This window comes from Cydia fagiglandana, chromosome 2 (assembly GCF_963556715.1).
Source record: "Cydia fagiglandana chromosome 2, ilCydFagi1.1, whole genome shotgun sequence".
NCBI lineage: Eukaryota > Metazoa > Arthropoda > Insecta > Lepidoptera > Tortricidae > Cydia > Cydia fagiglandana.
This window is the reverse complement of record NC_085933.1, coordinates 21,897,122-21,913,327: the sequence shown is the minus strand read 5'-3', so window position 1 is coordinate 21,913,327 and position 16,206 is coordinate 21,897,122. Positions and strand designations below refer to the sequence as shown.

Below are 16,206 nucleotides of genomic sequence, written 5' to 3'. Positions count from 1 at the left end.
ATTCAATTAACCAAACAATAGACGGAAAAACAAAAGAAAACAAACACTCACCCAATTCAAATTTCGAAACCGTTCATTCCACAAGCGACAACACAATCCGACCGACAACGGCGACAAACGACAAAGCCGATAGCGACAACGACAAGCGGGGTCTGGCGAGGCCGCGGCAACAATGATACATTGAGGTCGGCTAACCATAATTCAATTATGAGTATTAGCAATTTTCTTTTAGTGATGCGAGCGTTGTGGTTTTTATTGATATCGAGTGTCACGTTATTGTTAAAATTAACGTGTTCATTTTGTGGTTTATGTGGATAATTTGCAATGGACCTAGTTTTAATTATGTTGTAGGTACCTATAAGCGATGTTTTAATAATTATCTAATTTTCAATGTAACGGGCAAAAAATATACATAATGTTGTTGTACCTAAGGCACTGAAAAATTCGATCAAGGATACACACACACAAACATAGCAAAAATAATTTTTCAACGACATTTCTAAATAACACATCAAGGTAGTTAAAAACACATTTCCGCTTTTCATGAATATACGATGCATCATGCTTTTGTATAAATAAATACGAGGTATCAAACGACTAAGCGTAAAAGAGGAACAAATAAATATCGTCTCGTCAATCTAGTTGATAAAACAGAATACATTATTGAACAAGGCACAAAACGGCGTAGGTAGGTAATGTTTCAGGTCCGTTGATCGCACGTAGAGTCACACGTATACGGTCAGGGGCCATTTAGGTTTCAAGCCAATTTCAACGCAAAACTAACGCTATGAAATGTTCAATGCAAAGTACCTAAACCCTCAATCGTAATTTATATGATGGCCGTGACTGCACATGCAGTTATGAAGGTTCCCAGTGTGTCGCACACTGAGACACATTATTACCGATATTGAAAGACCATTTTAACTGTCCATGCTTAAGGATCGTACTTCGGTACGTTTGATTTTGTAAAATTATTTCATGTTATAATGTTTAATGTTTCAAAAGCATTCCTTCGAAAACATTACTATTTTTGCATTAAAAATCATTTTGTTCTATCCTTATCCTATCCTTTATGTTCACGAAGGACGATATCCGAGGGAAATGTATCGATATCGGCTCATCACTAGCCGTGGTTGACTGTTTTCTCTAATCCCCTAAGCCGGCCGGGGCTGGAGATTGTTTCTTTTTAATTTCCCCATCCTCTTTCATATTAGTTAATGGGAAACGGATGGAAGTGACCTGCTCCACTTTCAAGCGGAAGAATTTTAAAGTGCATAGTGAATAAAATACAAATGCATAAAGGTTGTTAATAGTTTCGTAGTCAACTAAGAGGCACATTCGTAGTACCTACTTACAAATGTCCATTTCATGTAATTTTTACAACATTCGCACGTGCATCTTGCGCGTAGTTATACTTTGGATGCATACCAAATGTGTTGCGAGTGTACTATATCAATAACAAATACAAAAGTAATAGATTTTTTCTCAAAAATGGACGTCAAAGTCGACTTTGCCGTTTAAAAAATAGGTTGCGAAGCGCGGAGTTTATGGTCAGTCAAAAATTAAAAAGTTAAAAACATTGCAGTCTCGATTTTGGGACTGCAATGTTGCATACAAATTCCATTATTTGTCGAGTTCCAAACTTTTTAAAAGTTGAAATGGCCATATCAAATGAAGGCACAGGCCCATTAAACAGCCAAACAGATGATTAGTACCGCGACTATTTAGCTGTCTCAAATAGGTTGGCGTATTTTCGGCAGAAAAATACACTTCTATTTTTTTATTAAAAAAAATAAAAAGGCGGCAAGGGCTTTGTTCTGTGAAAATATATACGTAAGAATGTTGCTTTTGTAAAATATTTCTATGATATTTATACTTCTTGCACCATTTTTGAGAAAAGCACTAAGTATATATGACTCGGCTGGAAGTCTACTTGCTGGCTTCGGATTCAATTAAACGGACTCCCAAGGTCGTCCGTTTAAAACGAATCCTCAGCCTGCAAGTAGCTACTTCCGAGCCTCGACAATAATGTACTATTAAATTGTCATGCTAGGAATTTTTATGACTTTCCCATTTTGGTAGGTACTGTCTGTCTGTCTACGGCTTCACGACGCGACAAATTAGTTACTTAACCTATATGTAAAATCTTGGATTAATTTAGGGGTAGCTTTAACTTAAGTTATTATGTGAAGTATCATTGGCTAAACTTAGGGCCATAAAGTACCTACTTTGTTTGTCAGATGTAGGGATCGGAACCGGTTTTTTGCAAAAACTTCGAAATAAAATATTTATACTTGAAATGTAGGACTTAGTTGTGTATTTAGGTAACAACTTCGTATTATTAGATTGCCCATTTGGAAATGAAATAATTGATAATGAACGAAAAAATACCGTTTTCGTTCCCATACAAAAATACCGGTATCCGATCACTGGTCAGATGTATTGTTGTTATGCGTATTAGTGGGGCAGTTTTTGCGTGTCACTACACTCAATACATAGTCCCATCGGGATATACTCAATTACTGAATTGAGTAGGCGCCACTCACCCAAATTAACGAGCAATATAACAAAGACCTGTAACTAGTAAAGACTGCCAATCACCATCTTTATTTAAATTTGGTCAATACCGTACCTTTAGTATCTAAACCGGGTAACTGCATGAGTGGGTTTGAGGTGCTCCGTTACCATTAAGAATAGTTTAGCTAGGTAGTTTAGAAAATAAAAAAATATGTAATTTTCTGTTGCTCTAAAAGAAAAGGTAATCTAGGTCAAATACATGGTGTCCCGGCGAATATAGATAGATCACCTAATCATTACATTACACATGTTACGGGGGCCATGCTAGGCATACTTACGTCACGATCCCAAAACCTTGCATAGTAGAGTTAGACCGTAAAAAGTCTGCAGCGATTTTGATAGCCCACGCAGTGCAAGTGTCATTTTAAACGTCAAACTTCTATGAAATTATGACGTATAATAACACACTGCGTGGGCTATCAAATCCGCTGCAGATTTTTATTGGTGCGGCTATAGTAGAAAAGAAAAGTAGTAGAAAAGGCATTGACGTCTTGTTTAACAACACGTCTCTGGTATACATGCACCGGTACAGCCCATCCCCTACCCAAAAGTGAGTACCTACATACAGAGTGGCCCAAAAATAGGTTGACAAATATTTTTACTGTGGCATATTGTTGATAACTTTAACAAACGCTTGCGGTATCTCAGAGCTAAAATGAAAAATGAAAAAAATGAAAAATTATATATTTGGATAAAGGTTTCGTTTTAACAATACAGTTAATGGAGTCTCCTAGTAAGTATAATATACCTGTGACAGGAGACCCCGCTCTTCCCAGCTAACATTTTTGTTCTAACAATTTATTCGTTATACATATATAAAAGAGAATGTTTAAAAGAAAATACGTTTTGTTGAAGTTCAATTTTGTGGTTTTCATTTTTAATGACATTTTTGTTAAATATTATGTGTAAGTAACATAAAAGCTTCTTTAAAAATTGTGAACGTATTATGGGCTACCCTGTAAGTAGTTACCGCAGCCTATTGACGCTTACAGCTCCAGAGGTGTCACACGCATTTAGATGGGAATTAGGTCACTTTGTAGGTACACTCTTTATCTGAATTAGTAAAAACTAAATGTATTGTTTAATTCGCTCTGGCCCTTTCGCTATCACTTAGTTAATTTACTGGATACTTTATTATAGTATTAATAAAAATGGTTGGTGTCGCTCAAATAAATAACATTTTTTTTAATTTCAGTGGAGTTTTTTTTTATTCCTAAATATGTTGTTCCATTTGTCGGATCACATGACACGACTAGCCACGTCCTCTTGTCTCGTCTCGTCCTAACCTTTTCAACTTGAACTTGAACAATTGTTATTAAAAAAGTCTGACGTTCGCAAAAAAACTCTTTCCCCACCTGGTTCTTCAAATCCCGACCCTATTTCATTCAAAATAACCTATAACATACCATGGCATTCGCGTGACCATGTACACGTGATAATGTGTCATTGGAAAGTGAGTCTTGTACGGTATTGCTTAGGTTCAGATTTGATTGTAGTTATATAAAGAGATCTTATAAAGCCGGCCTCAAAATAAGGCTTCATCGCATTATGCTTGTCGTGTCGGCACGTGTTTAAGGAAATCTTTAATGGTTGTTATTTTTAAAACAAGGTTTTTGAAGAGTAATTTGTTTGTTAATTATTTATATTTGCACCTACATACTGCTATAATTGTACGTTCCTTTCAAAGCCACGCATATTTAATTGTACCTTATATAACGCGCCATCATAAAATACATAAACGTTGTTGGATGCACGGAGGTTAGTTAAAAGTCTAGCGGTCAAAGGGTTATTTAGCGGTTAGAATCCCCTATTTTTTATTTTTTCCTTGTATTCCTGATGATCTCTTGATTCCGTAAAATATTTACCAGTGACCAAAAAAGCCGGGGGCGATCACTTGTATCGAATCGATATTTATCGATAATTAAACACCCTGCCTGTCATCAAATTCTGCCCCTACATTTCGAGGTTTGTAAAAAAGTATCGGTTATCTGTGTGGGATCAACCGATGGACGCCTGTCCCGAAGGATCGTAAAATGATTAGTAAGTAGCAAAACATTTTGGCGTAATTTAAGTAAAGATTGTAATGAACTAGATCAACGTACCTGGTTCTCCTCGAAGGCACAAGAAACTTTAAAGGACCAGCAGACTTTCTCCTGTCCTTCACGATTGGCACCATCAACAGGTCCTCCTCCTCCGTCGTCGACCCTGGACTCTCTAGGCTGACGAAGGCAGGCGCAGACATTCGTCGGTCCGGAACATCCTTCGGAACTTCCAGTATCTCACGAATCACTTCACAAAACTTGCAAGCATGGGCCTCCGCTATATACGCTTTCGTGATAGCGTAGGCATAGTTCTCTAAAAAACACTTATGGCACCCTGGTACGTAACTTGTTTCCAAATCTGTCGATTCTTCACTCGGTTCTTGCTTTTTCAAATGAAGCTTTCTTTCAATCACAGCTTTATTCGAATCCAGAATCTTCTTCTGCTCAGCTTTATGTATGGTCTCCTCTTCTTTTATCCTCTTTTGTCTTATTTCTTCTAAACATTCGGCTTGATCGTTGTAGTATTCGACGCACTGCACAGTTTTGGACGGTTTATGTTTCGTCGGACTTTTCTTTTTCTTCTTATGACTTATATTCATATTTATGGGTTCGATTCTTAAGGATTTCATTTGTTTTATTATATGCTCCTGGATGCACGGATTGTACGACACTTCGTCTAAGATACTGGGAGCGTTCTGCTCTATATTTTTGGCATCGACGTCTTTGTCATTGTTTCGCGCATCTGTTTTATCGTGTTTATCTTCCACTTTGATCTCTCGATCGCCGTTGATTTTATGGCCATTCTTTTCTGTACACTTAACGGACGAAGAATCGTCATCAACGCACGTTTCGTAGCCATCAATTTCATGGTCTATAAACAGAAGAGACTGTCCATCTTCTTGGACGGAAATTCTTGTGGTAGCGTCGTAAAAACTAGAAGTTTCTTCTGTAGGCGAATTTAAGCACTCTTTCCAACTTTCATCACTTTTCACTTTTTCTAATGTAGTCTTTGTATCACATTCTTTCCAATACTTTTCGAAACTAATTCTTTCTAAGCCTGTTGGTGTCACTGCAAAGACCATTTCATCTGATGTCGATATATCTTTGCTTTGTTGTTTAGACAAAGTCCGTTCCGATTGTTTGTCATCAACAAATTTCGTTCTGATGTCGGGGAGTTCTCGTGGCGTAATTAAAACGTCATCTTCTCTTATTGTCATGTCGTCATCAGGGTCATCCAAAGAGTCGTCAGATTTTGATGCTTTCAACTCAGTTACGCCGTTAACTTTGTCTGGTACATTTTTAATGTTTTCGTTCAAAGTGTCATCTCGTTTGATACAATCATCAAAGCTGAGATCGCATAAGGCTGATAGTTCCTCGTCCTTGATAGATGTGTCCTCGGGTTCGAGGCATATTTGGACGACCTCTAGGCCTTCTCCGTATTCCTGGAGGCATTCATGGAAGGAATCCATCCCGGTGTGGTCGTCTGACGCCAGCGAGTTTATGCATTCCTGTAAAAAAAGTACTAAGTAGTAATATTGAAATTATTTCTAGATTTAAATTATTTGAATAATAATATCCGATAGAAAAGAAATGACTACACCAATATATTCCTTATTTTGATTGAGAAAGCACATTATATACCTGCCTAAACGTGGGATATGTCGTAACCTAATGTATATGCCATACCCAAGTAGCAAAACTGTGTAAGGTCTACGTGGGTAAGAAGGGAAGACCGTGTACAAGGCCTTTCGTCGTTTTTAACTCTTGCGTTTGTACACTTACTCCACTTTCTTACAGAAGGTCGGTAGAGCAGGAGTGCAGCTCTTCCATTCTGACTAAGTCTGAGCGAGATCCGTGTAAGTGTTCATGCCCTATAATATGACGGTCTTCCCTCCAATACATTTTTTATGCCGGTCTTCCCTAAATTTACCTTATGAAATTTAAGTGAAAATAAGGGTGAGAAATAAAACAGCAAATATTTTCCAACGTTTATGACAACACACATGATAAAGCATATATAAACGATAAACACAGAGCTCGTTAAGCAACATCAATATATCTATTATTACAGTTCACAACAATTCGTTTCTTTTAAAGCCTATAGTCCTTTGACATAGCAACGCCTAAACTAAGTCTTAGTTACAACTGGAACATTTAATTTTGGCAATCAGTTAGTATGATATTTATTTATACCGGGTGTGGCCTGTAACATGAGCAAAAAATTAAACTGTAGGCTGTACTTCTCATACTGACCAACATTTGTTCAGCGACTTTTAAAAATAACTTGTGGTTTGATTTTAAATACACTTTAAAGTTTATTGTAAGACGCAATATATTGCGAATTTTGTTATGTTTAGGACGTGAAAAGCAACGTCAATCACAAATGTTATGGCGTGGCGATGGCGTCCATTTGAGACAATATTTATTTTGTATGAAAAATAGGGAGTCTAAATACTTCATAATTTTTAAAAGTTGTTGAACAAAACTGTCACCGTTTGAGGAGTACAATCTATGTTTTAATTATTTGCTCGTGTTACAGGCCACACCCGGTATACTCGTACTAGCATATGTTTCGTCCAAGTACATATTTAAAAGTCGGTAAACTCTTATTCCTTGTCGTAGTACCTACAGTATTCGGTATTTAGTGTTATTGAGGATAAAATAAATATTAGGTATATAATATTATGTTACAAGATAATCTTAAACATATCAGATCTAACTAAGTCCGACAGTAATCTCGATTAAGGTTTTTTTTATTGGATACTGACGACCGAAGATGTTATATTAGTGAAAAAGCACACAAATGCTCTTACCAGGTTTTAAACCCAGGAACCAGCTTCATAGGCAGAGTCACAATTGTAAGCCGCCGTTAATAGACGTATAAATTCAATTTCTTGTGCAACTAACGCATTAGCGTGACTCAAATCGAGCAACAGTAACACAATGTACTATTTTCGTCACGAGTCGTGTTGATCCACGTTTACGTCCCGCAATCGCAAACAAACGGGAAACAAAGCTATTGTTTTGTAAAAATAGCAATCTAAGTCAAGATCAAAGAGATTTACGAACTTTTTGATGTTGTTGTAAATATTAGTAAATAAGAAACCAATGATTTTTAATTGTAATAGGTACCATTGTATAATAAATAATTGGGTCTTTTTCGGAATATACAGGGTGGTCTGTAAATCGAAGGACCTATCCACAATTTACTATTATTTTGGCTCCTTGCTAAGTATACATATACATGTCACTGATTTAAACTTTCACGATTATTAAACATTATCAAACTGCACAACGGGACTTAATCGCGTGGTCTCCGAGACCACGGGGACAACGCCGTCCTCGAAACGTCGGAGGTAAATCTTAAAACTTAAATACGCGATTAAGTCCCGTTGTGCAGTTTGATAATACATATACATGTTCCAGTCATGTCCACTTAAGTCTTCATCGAAAGAAGATTATTATATTTTAAACGAAGTTAAGAGTATGACCACTTTTACTAGCTTTTGTCAGTCTCAAATTTCTTATCTACTTCAAATCTTTTTTGGTTGAGTTTGGGACTTTAGCTGACGCGATGCGACATTTTCTAGTACAACATAGGTATAAACCATACCTTTCTTTCTGAACAAATCAGTTAAGACGAAACAAGAGCTGAGTTTTAAATATTTTAGGTAAATATACCCGTCTCGCTAACGGAAGCGGCTCCTAAAACTAGTGCGATAAGGACAAGGCGAAAAATCCCGCGTACAAATCTCAAAAATCGAGGTTTCGTACTCGACTGTTTCCTCCTCCAAATCTTAAACAATCCTAACCAAACTTGGAAATCTAAATGATTATGAAATGATCTATGTCGTACCGTTTTGCTTTCTGGCTGATTGATATCAGTTTTGAATACTACGCCTCTCATTGCGGCATAGTCAATGAGGCCATTTTGGCCATTTTTGAAGGGCTCTAGCCTTAAAATACAAAAATATCAAAAAAAGCAAAACGGTCCGAGAGATATATTGACAACATTAATCTGTGTTGAAAAAATCATAGCTCTAGCATCAAAGCCCATGGAGGAAACAGTCGAGTACGTTTATATGGAGAAATGACTACTCCTGTTGGCTCTTAAACAAATCTCATACTAGCTGACTGCAAAAAACTTACAACTATGATATGTCCAATCGTATCCTGTAAGGAATTCCACATTGACCAAATGCATTTAGCACAATTACAGTTTGTTCCTACAATAATTACCATATTTCATTTAACAAAATTAAATGTATGTGGCCAAATAATGTTTTTCTCTAGCAAATTTAGTTTTCTGGCAAAGTTTTTTGACTGATGTGTAATTACACAACATAAAAGACGATCTGATAAAATAGAAGTTTGGATTAGGAAGCTCGTTACATAAAAAATGCATTAATGTATAACCATATAAGGATGATTGTATAAATAAAAATTTCTTAGCGGTTATCTTCTTTTCACTTGTTAGGTACTGTCAGCAAACATATTGACATATTCTAATTTTGCCGAAGCTATCACGAACAACAATAATTTAACTACGCTATATTTAATTACATTGAATATTAAAGTAATGGAAATACATTTATGTATATTGTATAGATATCACATACTTAATGGTTTTTTTTCATATATACATATATGTATGTAATAATATAATATAATAACATTCCCAATTCACTGGTCAATATATATACTCATATCGTTTTTTTTTTCTTGACAATGACGTCACTAAAATTAGAAAAGATTTTAAATAATTGTTATAGCCCTTTTTAGCAGTCTACACTGTATGGTACATCACGTGCAAACAGTAGGTAGCTAAAAAAACAAATATAATAGGTAGGTACCTATTAATTTATTGTTGGTACCTTTAGTACCTTAACAGCAACTTTATTCGGATTTTTCATTTGAAATTTATTAAAGAACTTATATTTCATCTTATTACAATAAGTTGGATAATAAAATAAACTTATGACGTCATCGCACCTCAATTATCTTAACAACCGTAATCTCTCTCTTCAAAAATTTCCAAAATTCTCAACAAAATCTATCACATTTCAATTGACGGAATAATCTACACACAGAACTACTTTAGCCTTATCTTACTTAAACATATAATATTTAAGGATTACAACCTTAACGTAGAAAAAAACATTGTCTGAAATACTATCAGCCATAAAAAATATTGTACCTAATCGTGCAAACACTGACATATAGGCATCTTATTCCAATTACATAAAGTGAAATAGTGTAGGTATTCGTAGTTACATTTTTATGTACTACTTACCTACCTCAAGCAACAAAATATAAGACTTTGAATTTACTACTCTGTGTATAACTCTATTTTAGAGTATTTATTTAAAGAATAAAAAATTAAAGAAAGTGGCCGCACATCTTTATTAAGGGTCGGTTGCACCAAACTGTTGTTCGCTAAATTTTTATGTATGGAAAGTTTCATAGTAAAGCGCCGGGGCGCGCCGGCTGACCAGTGTGTCCAATGTGGTTGGTGCAACTGGCCCTAAATGACCCGGGCGCCTGGCAGATGTTCATCGAAGGTGGTGGCGGTTGAATAATTTCAACTAAAATTTTGATTTTATTATTAAATTGTTTTATATATATCAGATTCATTGCTTGTTGACAAATAAATAATATTTTGAAGAAGAAAAAAAAATTAATAAAGATTTGCAAAAAACATGCATGTACAGTCAAGGAATTTAAATTCCGACCCATTTCGTACTTTGTCACAGTGACAACCGTATGAGGTCTCTAGCGGCTTTCATATTGATTGTCACTGTGACAAAGTACGAAATGGGTCGGAATTTAAATTCCTTCATTGTACTAAATTTCCACATTGGCCTAAGAATTAACTCTCAATTAGCCTAAGAAAGTTTTATTCTACATTTCATTGATGTCATGTGATGTAAATATCATTAACTATTGTAATAATAATTGTTATTTATGAACCTATGTAATTAACGTAGGTACGTACATATGGAAGAAGATAACCTGAAACAAGACCACAACCAATAGGACAATTCCAGAGTGTACAATTAATTATAAAGAAGAATGAAATTATTAACAACATAATAAAATTTGAAAATGTATAATTCTACATACGCTACATTTAAATTGGGGCAGTTTAAAATACACGGGAGACTTGTTTATAAGGATCAAATTTTCCGGTATCTTTCTTAAAATTTAAGAAAATACTAATTCAGTCACTTACATATTACGAAGTTTCACATTTTATACAATATTCCTTAGCAAAAATGCAGTGCAATCCCTCAAGCAGCTAAGCCTTCAAATAACCTTTCTCAGGATCTAGCTAAAATATAAGTATATTAACTATTAAGTATTCAGATTATTTTTAACAACCAATTGAATGTTGTCTGTCTGAAACGCAATTATTAATGACATGAAGTAGGCTAATACAGAGGATTATTTAACCCTAGGACCATTTAGACCCACTCTCCCCTATGCTTAACATATTAATAAGCCAACTGCTTTCCGATCATGGACTAAATTTTAGACTCATCATAGCTCGCAGGTATTTCTACAGTGACAGTGTATTTCAGTTTGTCCTCCTGTCATTTCATCGATATCTCGGCGTTGATCTTGGGCGCCACGCGGAAAGGGGGCGGCGGGAAAGGGGGAGACAGGGGTAGGTTGGACAGCGGGGCGTGTTGCGCTTGCAGCTGTAGCTCCATTATGTCGCGGTGCAGTGACATGATCAGGCGTAGGATCTTCGTGAAGTATTCCAGTTTCTGAAATAAAAAAGTTTTAGCATTAGTATTTTTTGCAAGTAGGTATATTACAAAAGGCAAACATACCGGGGAAAAATAGCGATGGAAATGTAATTTAAATAAATTTAATCCAGATAGCGAAGTATGAAATGTAGGTATATTAAAATGAACAAGTAAGTAAGTCAAAGATGTGAATCACGAAGTCTAGTATTGTTATTTTGATGCAAATTCAAATGTGTTAACAACTCTAACTATAAATGGATGGTGTTTAGCAAAAATGAGTTATCATCCCACATCCATTTTGCAATAAAATGTCAACTTTATGCGTCAATTTTTTGAGTTAAAATCTTATTGAAAAATTTATGTGGGTTGACACATTATTGCTTATCAGCATCCAAATTTGTTACACTTAAATTATGTCTATGAAAGTTAGGCACTTGTCAAAATATATTGTACACTAAAGGGAATTCTTTTAATTAAACTTTTTTTAACAATTTCTAAAACAATAACTTAATATTTTAATCTTAGAGCGGTAATATTCCCTTTACTGTACAAGTTTTGTTGTAAAATATAATTATTAAAAATCGCATGCTATTTATTTGTATTAGGTAAATTAATACTGCTCTAAGCATTCACAAAGAAAAAGCTTAATAAGTAAAATAACTTACTTTTATTTTCCCATCAGTGTACAATATCACAATCATTTACAAAACTCACACAAATAATTCATATTTCACTACCTATTTAAAATCCTTGTTATAACATCGTTATATTTATTTAAATGTACCTAATCCTCATTTTATAATGTTTTCTGCAAGCTTTTATATAAAGGTATCACCTTAAATGAAAAAGCAAAATGACATGCGGAGTTTTAAACGACATTATTAATTTGCAAACGAATAAATGAATTTAAACAAAAATGAATAAGAAAAAATGTTAATTAAAAGAAGTTATTTTATAATTTTTACTGATTTGTTTATTTTGTTAATTTATTCAGGTTTTGTCAACTGATATCTAAATGATTAAGACGAATGAGCGTATTATGATTAAATTAAGTATTTGACCAAGTTTATTTCGACAAAATATTTATAAAACAATACCCAAAGTTAGTACCAAAAGCTTGCAAGAGCAATTCCAATCTGTTTCAGCAGCAGGTAGGTACTTACTTTTTTTAGCATTAGAAGACGAGAAAACAATCTTGATGTGTTTTTTTTACTGCAATACGCTTTAAAAAAATAGTAATTATTTCTTATGAAACCAAAAGAATGTAAATTATAATATTATGCTATATAATTGTTATTGTTACATATTTGCTGTGACTTATTTTTCAAAACTGTTTGTTAAATAAAAAGACACATCTAGTTTGTTTACCCTTTTTCTAATACATACTAAAAAACGGAGTATAACAGTAATAATTAAATGATTATTAGTGAACCTTATCTCGTTGCAGTAAGGTTTATGACTAATCAGTTATCTGTCTCAACCACAACGAAAATAGGGAAATGGTGCTCACCTGGCTGCCTTGCATGCTGTGTCCGTTCGCTTTCTGACCCCCAACCACTGTGCTGTAGGGCAGCGGTTTCGCCACGCCTATGGTCACGATCCCTAAAACAAATACAATTATATAACAATTTACTCTTGCATTTTGTACACATATTTAATGATATGAACGGGACTACCGCAATATAATTTCATTATTTAAATCCCACGTTTCATATCTCCGTTGACATTTTGCTGGGACGTCAGTCACCCGTAACCACAGCTGGTGCAACCCAGTTGAAAAGTCGGATTTAACGTAAAAATAATGAAATTATATCGCGGTAGACCCGTTCATATCAAATAAATATAAATATATACAATTATAGTTAGCAATAATTAATTGGGACATATTAAAATAATACATACGTAATTATGGGAGACCCTTCGGTTTCTCATTCTTCAGATTTTTTAGAAGAGTTTATTTTCATCTAACAACATGTTATTGCGTTATACAAGAAGTATGAAAATACCTACATATAAGATTTTCACCTTGTTTTTAATCAGAAGGTAACATATCATTCTAAAGCAGGTAATATTAGGTACCTAATTAAGTTTTTATTTGCACGTGTTAAGCCGGATGAGCATGCGGAATGTATATTCCAACTGATATGTATGTTCTCATTTCTATGAAGTCAAACAAACTCTTAGTATTAATTAGAAGTTTCGTTTAACAAAATTATGAACATGGTAATTATTTTAAAATAACCTCTTTTTACTATTTTTGATTTTTCCTGATTACACACTAATACATAACACAAAAACTGTTTTATAAAATTAAACACGTCTTTGAAGGAACAAGGATACGTATAAACTAACACAGACGTCATTCCGACATTGAATTAACATAATAAACATTATTTCCTTATTTGAGGAGCTACGTAACAACGTTTAGTAACAATGTTATATAATAAGCAGTTGTTTGAGTCGCTTATCTATCTATCAATTTAATTGTTGGAATTATAATTTGATTCTTTTGAGCTTTCATAGTAAAGTTGCTATTTATTTAAATGCATGGTTTTACTCAAATTCACATGTCAATATCGTAAATTTAAAGCAAATTTACGTTTATTGACAATTTAAAAAAGGTACCTTTGTTATTGTACCTACACATGTTTTAAATGGAAAATAATACTTAATTAGATATTTTCTAAACAAAATATTTCGAATCTAAATCGTACAAAATTATTAGAAAGAACGGAAAATGAAATAAAAATTGCTATATATTAAATAAAACACACACCATTTCACACATTCATGTAGACAAATAAAATAAAGTCGGTAAATATAGACACGTTATCAATTTACAGAATTAGGCTCCATCGTTTATTTGACAATATGAAAGAGTAAATATTGTGAACAAAGAGAAATATCTGATAAAGACTTTATTTACATGTATTTATAAATAAGTTACATATGTCTGATAAGTTGACTGCAGTAATTGTGACAGGGTGTTTAATATCTGCCTTTCCACAGTTTTAATCGTGCCTACACATTAACTTTAAGGATTTTTTTTGACAAAGTTGCATTTATTTTGTTTTGTTTGATTGTGTTTTGAAAAAAAAAAAACAAAATTATAACTTTTTTCTAGCAATACCTACTTCGATTTTGTTTGCTGCCAATGTAACTTATCGGTGGGGTTGGGTCATTATACAGCAGAGTTCCGAGAGAGAGAGAGCGCCGCCCGCCACCACCGACCGCACCACGATCACCGAGCTGCCGGGCTCTGACGGGTTCTGGGACACCACAATAAATACCTAGTCTATGGTCGCGCCACTCCTACCCGGCATGTTATAACGTACCCTTGGGCGCGCTCTTGATGGCCTGCACAGCTGCCGCGAGCGGGGCGCGCGCGACGTCCTGCGCGTTGACGGACACGAGGCGGTCGCCCGGCGCCAGCCGCCCGTCCGCCGCCGCCGCGCCGCCCGCCACCACCGACCGCACCACTATCACCGAGCTGCCGGGCTCCGACGGGTCCTGGGGCACAACAATAAATACCTAGTCAATAGAAGTGTCAAAGGACTATTTCAAGGCTTAAAATGTTTATTATAAAATGCATGTTAATTATAAGATTGTAATAATGTTTTGAAAAGATGTGTCCCGCCGAGTTTGTTGCCGGTCCGATATTGGGATACCCTCCTCCAATTGAGGGGGGATTTAAATCTTCACGAGGCAGAGGTGTAGGGATGGAGCCGGTATAGCTTTATTTGACGTTCATAAGCGCATTGTAATATGCCTACTTGAATAAACTATTTTTTATCGTTATCTTATCTTTATTACGCTTTTATAAACGTTTAAGTGTGAGATGACAGGCGCTCTCTGCTTATTTAGCCCTGAATTCGACAACGTCCTAAATCATCGTCTTCCTCGCTTTGTCCCGGCATTTTGCCGCGGTTCATGGGAACCTGGGGTCCGTTTGGCAACTAATCCCAGGAATTGACGTGGGCACAAGTTTTTACGCGACTGCCATCTGACCTTTGCACCAAGAGGGTAAACTAGGTCTTATTGGCATTAGTCCGGTTTCTTCACGATGTTTTCCTTCACCGAAAAGAGACTGATAAAATAAATGTCAAATGCGAAAAGCGACTGGTAAATATCAAATGTCGACAACGTCCAAAATACTGGACATAAATCTTTGACCCTATTTTTGCTTTACTAACCTCTCAGCACTTACCAAATAGTCAAGTATGGAGAAGCCAAGCCCACGTTCTTCCTTCTGCAGTTGGATGTACTCCACGCGATCGCTCCACATCGCTAGACCACTCAGCGGCTCGAGTGAACGTGAACGATTCCGGTCGAGTTCTTCCGTACAGAACTCTGGAATTAATAAGTGGTTACAGCACGTTTACTGCCATAGACTCCGACCAGAAATCTTGAAATGGACAGGCCATACTCCTAGTTGTTACATGACAGATGCAGAAATGAGGTGTACATATATTTTAATCGATCTTAAATTCACCAGAGAGCCATAGGGTTAAAAAGTATAAAGTTTACAGTTTACATTTACACCGATCGTTATAACGCTCTATAAAGGTGACCATATAATATAAAGCAAACTATCTATTTAGTGAAGGTTACAAGAATACATAGGGTGATTAGGGTGACTACTATAGTCTTGATATTGAATACTCGATAAATTCGATAATTAAATCGATACTGCTATAATTAGTCATTGGCCACTCCATAATAATTGGCCACCCTTAACAATGCTTTGTTTCTTTCTGATTTGTTAATATTGACCGATAACTATAGCAGTCACCCTATGCTAGATGATGGCAGCAATAAGGGACTGATTGTAGCAA

General features: G+C 35.3%; 1 protein-coding gene across 1 annotated transcript in view; it reads right to left on the bottom strand.

Annotated features, from left to right (window-relative positions):
* The window catches only part of LOC134678858 (uncharacterized), a 164,272-nt gene that overhangs the window by 84,563 nt on the left and 63,503 nt on the right, over positions 1–16,206 (bottom strand). Inside the window, exons 15-18 of the mRNA XM_063537578.1 lie at positions 15,579–15,721; positions 14,707–14,881; positions 12,882–12,973; positions 4,680–6,127 (exon numbers count right to left, since the gene is read on the bottom strand). Coding sequence (XP_063393648.1) covers positions 4,680–6,127; positions 12,882–12,973; positions 14,707–14,881; positions 15,579–15,721 — 1,858 coding nt within the window. The remainder of the gene's footprint in view (positions 1–4,679; positions 6,128–12,881; positions 12,974–14,706; positions 14,882–15,578; positions 15,722–16,206) is intronic.